This window comes from Crocuta crocuta, unplaced genomic scaffold (assembly GCF_008692635.1).
Source record: "Crocuta crocuta isolate KB4526 unplaced genomic scaffold, BGI_CrCroc_1.0 scaffold666, whole genome shotgun sequence".
Lineage (NCBI taxonomy): Eukaryota > Metazoa > Chordata > Mammalia > Carnivora > Hyaenidae > Crocuta > Crocuta crocuta.
In genome coordinates this window covers 156,353-164,547 of record NW_027528879.1, presented here as the reverse complement: position 1 = coordinate 164,547, position 8,195 = coordinate 156,353, and the positions used below count along the sequence as shown (strand labels likewise).

At 38.8% G+C, this 8,195-nt stretch overlaps 1 protein-coding gene across 1 annotated transcript; it reads left to right on the top strand.

Annotated features, from left to right (window-relative positions):
• The first annotated feature begins 5,071 nt into the window (after window positions 1-5,071).
• Window positions 5,072-6,031, top strand: LOC144225569 (olfactory receptor 51L1-like). The gene has a single exon (XM_077756790.1). It carries the CDS (start codon window positions 5,072-5,074, stop codon window positions 6,029-6,031), a length of 960 nt encoding a protein of 319 aa, XP_077612916.1.
• The last annotated feature ends 2,164 nt before the right edge of the window (window positions 6,032-8,195 follow it).

Genomic DNA, 8,195 nt, shown 5'->3' with positions numbered 1-8,195 from the left:
TATGATATGGATATTGTTCCGTTTGATTGTATCGCTGAGTTCTTGAACTCTTCTTTCATGTTCCTGGATCAGTTTATCTCTCTTTTTCTGTTTCTTCTTTTTCTGTAATAGTGTCTTCTAAATCACTTATTCTCCTTTCTGCCTCTTCAGTCCGTGCATTGGACGCTTCCAGTTTATTAGGTATCTCATTTATCCCATTTTTTAATTCACCATAACTATTTTTAAGCTCCATATTGTTTGTAGCCATAGATTCTCTGATGTCCTCCATGCTTTTTTCAAGCCCGGCGATTAATTTTATTATTATTGTTCTAAATTCTTGTTCAGTTATGTTGCTTATATCTTTTATGAGCAGTTCTTTAGCTATCATTTCTTCCTGGAGTTTCTTTAGAGGAGAGTTCTTCCGTTTCGTCATTTTGATTAGCTTTCTATCTCTTGTAAATTTTAAAAGCTTGTTGTACACATGTACCCTGTGAGTTCTGCTGTATTAGAGAGGGCTCTTTTAACGGTTTAGGGTCTGTCTGTTCAGGAAGTATTCTTTGGTTTCTCTTGTTAAGTGTTTGGTTATTTTGTTTCCCTATTGGTAGTGGTATTTGGGACTCTCCACCATGTGTAATTTGGCTTGTTTCTTGAGGCAGCCCTGGGCGGTGGGTGCCTCTGGTCTCCCCTGTGCTTGGGACACCTGAGAAAGCCAATTCTTAACAAAGTTTTAAATACAACTATGCCTAGAGATTAGTGAGTTATGATAAATGTGCAATAGACAAATCTGAGTTGAATGAAAATGATAAAGTTGTTAGGAGCTATATTCAGACCAATATTGCCAAGGTCAAAGCCAGAGTTGGAAAAATTAACTACAGACTACATTCTTAAAAATAGTTCCTATACTAAACAGGACTGATGTCACAATTGGAACTCCCACTCCAATTAGAGATTTCGAAACATTCAGTAGTGCACACCCTATCCTGCTATATTGCTCAATCACCAATATAGTCATGTAGAAGACAGTAGTGTTGGCAAACATAGAGAGAGTTTAATACAAATTTTTAAAATATTTTTATTTATTTCTAGGAGAGAGAGAGAGAGAGACAGCGTGAGCAGGGGAGGGTAGAGAGAGAGGGAGATACAGAACCCGAAATAGGCTCCAGGCTCCTAGCTGGCAGTCACCACAGAGCCCGACGCGGGGCTCGAACCCATGACCCAAGCGAAAGTCGGACGCTTAACCTACTAAACCACCCAGGCTCCCCAAACATAGAGAGAGTTTAAAGAGATGAGTAACAGCTTCTGATTTTAGTCTTATTAACATTAATCTGTTTCATCAGAAGGAACTCTAGGGCACAGTAAAGAAAATACCACACTAACCAATCAGATCTGAGTGATTACATTGGTTTTATGGCTTATTATGTGGTTTTGAACATAGATTTTATTTTTATAGCAGTTTTAGATTCACAGCAAAAATCAAGTGAATGGAACAGAGATTTCCCATGTACCCATTGTTGTATGATTTTGAGGGAGACAGATCATAACTGAATCTCATTTTTATCCAGTGTATAATAACAGAATGGAAGTAGATCACTTCCAGCTCGTAGGGTATAGACTCTGTCTCTCCCTAGTTTACATCCTTAATAAGTCCCTCTCACTGGCTGCACCATATCCCCAAATCGTTACCACCCCATCTTATCCTGCATACAAATTAGTATCTGATCTGATCTGATCTCATTTCATCTCATGTTGTGATATCTCATTTGTTCTAGACATTGAGGCAGCAGTACTTGAGACTCTCAATAGCCTTCTTGCCCCTGTATTCCCAACCTCTCAATCCTGCTGCAGCTGGGGTGGTGGAGAAAAGCAAACCAAAAATGGTGGCACTGACAGGGTTACACACACTGTCCTGCATTTATCCTGGGGCCTCCTGTCTCGAAGGACTAGAGGAGACTTGTGAATTGATCCTTCTTCCTCTGAGAATTAGAATGGTCTCTGACGACAAGCAAACTATTCCACCAAGTACATGAGTGAGTCCTGGGGAAAATAAAAGTGAGAGGTAAGAGGAAACTACAGAGTAGCACTTGAGAGACAGAAGAGAGGAGGGTGGACACTCAGAGTATGGGAAGGAGGATCAGGACACTGTTGAAGAAGAGAGACATTCTCAGTTCCTCAGAGGATATAATTTTCACTAAAATACCTTCATTGTTCATGCTCATTCCTATAGCATTCAAGCAAGACTCAGACTTTTCAGGCTGGACTTGCCCAGGATGCCTAGACCTTTATGGTAAGTGGTCTCTTGTCCATGAGTGGAATGTGATGCTTACACTGGGTGAACGATTATTTTTCTGATGTGACAGAATAGGGATTCCAGAATAGGGATTCCAATGCTATTAGTATTGTACCAGATAACCTTCAAGAATGTCCCTTCCAATCTCAAGTATCAGTGATTTTTTATATGACATTAATTACGACTCAGGGGTCTAAAACCCAATTATACTTCTTCTGTTTTTTGAGATCTGAAACTCAGTCCTCAAACTGCAGCCACCTCCTCTAGGAAATAGTAGACTACATCATAAGACCATGTGAATGAATCTGAAATTATAGGATCAATAGGATCAGAAGCAATAGGAAGTGGACAGTCAAAATGAACCAAGGCTACTATATAAAGAGCTGTGGAAAAACAGGCAGAATGGACACTGGTGAATATTTGGAATGTAATGAATAAATGTGGCAACTTCAGGACAATAACATGGCTTCTCAGTTTCCAGTCTCCCTGTATTCCCAAAGACTTCATTCTTATTTTTGGAGAAATGTCCCATTTCATTCTGGGCTCTGTCTTTTTTTGTGTGTGTCCTCTAAAACTGACAATGACTAGAATCATTAGAATGAAAAGTAAAGAAGTAACAGCATCATAATTACCTGAGGAAATTGGAGGTAGAGATTATGAAGTAATTTACATTATGGCTCTGAATTTTCAACTGGCTGAGATGGAGATGAAACTGGTGTCATTCTCACCCCTCAGCCTACCTCTGTCATTTTTGTGAGAGGCCCACTTCTGGTGTTCCCTTTGTGGAAGGATTCTCCTAAGTCTCCTCACATCTTCCTACCTCTTATGGCTCTTAAAAGAAATATTGTTGTCATATGTTGTCTTCATCATTATTATGATTACTTTGTGGTCACTATATATAAAGGATCTATGGGAAGTATTTTACGCACTATATCTCCTTTGATTTTAATCAATCCTGTCAATAATTTTATCTTTAATTTACAGATGAGGCTACTATGAAGGAAATAAGTCATTTGCTCAACTTACAAGGCAAGGAAGTGTTAGAGCCAGACAATGTCATATATAGACAAACTCAAGGCAAGAGAAGTGGGGATTTGTGGTGGTAATAATCCTGGTAGATTGAGGAAAATAGCAAGACTGTAAGCCAGGTGATACAATAGGTGGACAGTATTTACTTATAATATGAGTAGTCAGAAAGGCTGAATTTATCTCTGGAATTTGCTTGTTTGATTTCTTGATTATGGGTCTTCTGTTTCCTAGAAAATTGTCATTATTAATCATTCCAGGTAAATATCTGCTACAATCAGGGTTTATCTGCATGGAACTCAAGGAGACTGAAGGGGATTTGATGTTCCCAAAGGGACAAGGTAGACTTTACAAGACAGAAAGATACCAGTTTATTCTTTTACAAGGGGAAGTAGTCTGTCTCATGGATTGCCAATTCTCAAAACAGCACTTTGGTGAGCAGGGGTTCTTGGCACATGATGGGCGATTGGGATTTTGAGAGGTGGCTCATCTTTCTTACTTCAGAAACGTTTTTCGTGACCACAGAAGAAGTACTGCAATCTACTGGGGGAAAATATATTTTCTCACTTGTTCGGAGTAGGAAAGATTTAGTATCAAAATCAGATGCTTTTTCTGAGCACCATAGTTCTTTAGTTATTTGTTTTCTTTGTTTCTGCCTTTAAGCATGAGTTTCCACTTTGTCTTTCCACAACTTCTATTTTCTATTTTCTTTCTTTCTTTTTTGTGTAGTATGTACCACTCTCTAAATGACTGATCAGATTTGAAACATAATAGAAAGAAGGTTGTGAATTTTTAAAATCAGAGTCAGAGGCAGTTATACTTTGCTTAAAGTATATATTTTATTACAATAAGAATTTTACATTTAAAATTACATAGTTCATTATTATAATTTTTAAAATTCAAGATTGTTTTAATTAAGACTATTTTAACCCATGTTTAGTTCCTGGGATTGCTAGTCTCAGACCAAGTCTGTGGCTTCAATTGTATGTGGTTTAACTGTGGGTATATTTGTAAGACCTGATCATGGTAATAAGTATTGCTGACCCATACTTGACTGAATTCTATAAAGATACTACACATGGTGGTCTAGTATTATTGAAAAAGCTCAGAAGCTTAGGCAGAAAAATGCATTGTGTGTAAATCACAGCAGGAATCATTAAAAAATAGAACTAATGTTAAGATCAGTAACCTTGGGACTCCTGGGTGGCTCAGTCAGTTAAGCATCCAAATCTTGATTTAGGCTCAGGTCATCATCTTTGAGTTCTTGGGATCAGGCCCCATGTTGGGTTCTGGACTGATAGCAAGGAGTTTCTTTGGATTCTCTCTCCCTCCCTCTCTGCTCCTCCCCTCTCTGTCTCTCTGTCTCTCTCTCTCAAAAAAAAAATAAACAAACATTTTTACAAAAGATCAGTAGCATTTGGCAAGAAAATTTTGGAGACAAATTATAAAACAAAGAATGCAATCTGGACGAAGTTGTGTGTGTACTGGTCTGGGTTGTGTCTTTAGGAGAAGATTATTCATATTTTGAGAGAATGTCAATGAGCCTGCATCTGAGAGGCAGGAGGGAAGCTCCGTCTGCTTATGAAGAAGACATTTTACTTAACTGACAATACTCAGCAGTGAAATATAGAAGAAAAAGCACAGATTTGGGGATGAATTTAAGAGTGCTTACAGGAAAATACTGAAATTTCATTGCTTTGTTTTGACTCAGATGCCGGGCTTGTCCCTCTCCACTGGAGTGTGATCCTGAAATTGGATGGTGATTTAACAGCGAGCTCTATGGCAACCTTAAACTCCAGTAATACCCTGTCCTCCACATTCTATCTCTCAGGTATCCCTGGCTATGAGGAATTTCACCACTGGATATCCATTCCATTCTGTCTCCTCTACCTTGTTGGGATCATGGGTAACTGCACCATCCTGCATATTGTTCGGACAGACCCCAGGCTCCATCAGCCCATGTACTACTTTCTAGCCATGCTTTCCTTCAGTGACATGGGCATGTCCATGCCCACAATGATATCACTCTTCAGGGTACTGTGGTCCATTTCCAGGGAAATCCAGTTCAACATCTGCGTGGTCCAAATGTTTTTCATTCACACTTTCTCCTTCACAGAATCGTCTGTGCTCTTGGCCATGGCCTTTGACCGCTACGTGGCTATCTGCCACCCTCTACGGTATGCTACCATTCTCACCCCAAGACTTATCATGAAAATTGGAATTGCAGCCCTGCTTAGGAGTGCCTGTGCCATGACTCCACTTCTGGCCCGGCTGGCCTTCTTTCCTTTCTGCCACTCCCACGTCCTTTCTCATTCATATTGTCTGCACCAGGATATGATCCGCCTTGCCTGTGCTGACACCATGTTTAATGTTATATATGGGTTGGTTCTAATTACTGTGCTATGGGGAATGGACTCTCTGGGTATTTTTGTGTCTTATGTGTACATCCTTCACTCTATATTAAAAATTGCATCCCGTGAGGGGCGGCTTAAGGCTCTCAACACCTGTGCATCCCACATCTGTGTTGTACTCATCCTATATGTGCCTATGATGGGGCTATCTATTGTTCATCGTTTTGCCAAACATTCCTCCCCACTGATCCATATCTTCATGGCTCACATCTACTTACTGGTTCCACCTGTGCTCAACCCAATCATCTATAGTGTGAAGACCAAACAGATTCGCCAAGGAGTCCTCCACCTACTTCGCCCCACAAAAATCAGTTCTACTATGATGTAGGTATATCCTTACGACAATGATGGCATCAATCTAAATAATGTGAACACATACTGATGTGTCTGCTCTAGGTATGTTGGCATCAGAATTGCCAACGAAAGACTGAAAGGCAGAAATAGAGCTGTGCATAGTGTTGTAAGAAAATAGGGAACCTTGCAAATGTAATTGAATTTTCTTGATTCATGGTCTACCCTTGTTTAAAGGCAACAAACAAACAAAGGGGGGAAATGAGACTCTCCTTATAATTCCCAAAATTTGTAAAAGTCTTTTTTTAATGTTTGTTTATTTATTTTTGAGAGAGAGAGAGAGAGACAGAGTACAAGTGGGGGAAAGTCAGAGAGAAAGGGGACAGAGAATCCGAAGCAGGTTCCAGGCTCTGAGCTGTCAGCACAGATTTCGATGCAGGGCTCAAATTCACCAACTGCAAGATCATGACCTGAGCTGCAGTCAGACGCTCAACCGACTGAGCCACCCAGGCGCCCTGATACTTCCACTTCTACAAGTTGGTTTCACTTATGTTAAGTTCCCCTGCCTCAAAGATGACTCTGCAATCAGCTGTTTATTCCCAGAATGGCGTAGCACAGATACCCATGTTCTTTATACAATTTACAGAGGAGAATAAGAGAAAAAGATGATGCTGACTGCTATTGGCTAGCCTAAGTTTCAATTAAAATTCATGGTCAACTCCTATAATCTATCATTTAATCATTACTGTTACTATATATAATCCCAACTCCAAGACAGCAGCTCCCAGTGGTCAAGTAATAACTGTTCATGTGTATGGATATACCACCTGAATTAGAAGAGGAGTAAATAAAACTGTCATTATGAACCATGATTTTTTTTGGTGAGATTATCCATGATAAGACTAAAGAAATATACACATTATTAATTAAAAGGAGTCTACATATATATGTTTACTTGAGGGAAAAACAAAAATGAACTCTAAATGTTGATGAGCCAGAGAAGTGAGGCAATTTATTGCAATGGTTAGAGAATACCAATAAGCTATGAACATTCTTTTAGTGAAGATAATTATGATGCTGCTCAGTGGTTAACGATATAAATCAATGCAGTTTGTCTTCACATGTATTCTTAATTTTTACCATTTTAATTATTTATTTTTGAGATAGAGAGAAAGAGTGAGTGGGGGAGGGGAAGAGAGAGAGGGAGACACAGAATTAGAAGCAGGCTCCGGGCTCTGAGCTGTTAGCACAGAGCCCAATGCTGGGCTGGAACCCACAAACTGCGAGATCACGACCTGAGCTGAAGTTGAATGCTTAACCTACTGGGCCACCCAGGTGCCCTACATGTATTCTTATTTTTAAGTTAATTATATTTGAATCATCACGTACTCCTGAACTCTGAAATCACATTCCCTCATAGTTCAAAGCTAGCTAGAAAGTCATGTATTTAAATTCACCAATATAAAATTATACTGAAATTTTTCTATTGACACCCATTAACTCCCTCACCACTAGATTTGATAAATTATTAAGTATCTGTCAGAAAACACTGGATTATATAAAACTAAGTCACATTTTTCACCGAAGAACATTTAAGGTAAGGTTCAATAATATGATCTTCAGTTAGAGTTTTCCTGCAGGCCAAATACAGGTCTCAGCCTCACCTTTGCCATTGATCTCAGAGTCATGTCTAAGCACAATGTCCTGGTTGCTCTCAAAGAAAATAAAATGCCTTTCTCTATTGTCCATAAGACTTATGTAGTTTTTCCTTGTTTAGATTATGACCTTGATTTTTTTGTCTCCTCTGAGGTTTATACCTCAAATAATATATGACCATATATTTATTTCTTTATTCTCTCGATACATATTTTGTGGATAAAAACTTGTTTCTCAAGTAAGATAAAGGCATTGAGTCCTAAAAATAAAGAGTTCTGGAATGATATGAAAGCTGAAAATGACAAATGAGAAACTAAAAGTAACAATGGCAGGAAACGTTCATTGGCTTTCCAGTGTCTAAATGGAGTGTCTAAGGATGGCAACAGATTGTTTACAGGCACAGGTGAGGCAATAGTTAAATTTACAAGGTCCTACTTTACCATACAACCATTTAGAAGTACTATGAAATTCCCATTTATGTCCAGGAATCTTTGTGGATTTTTAAAATGATTTTTATTTGCTTTTTAGAGAGAAAGAGACTGAAA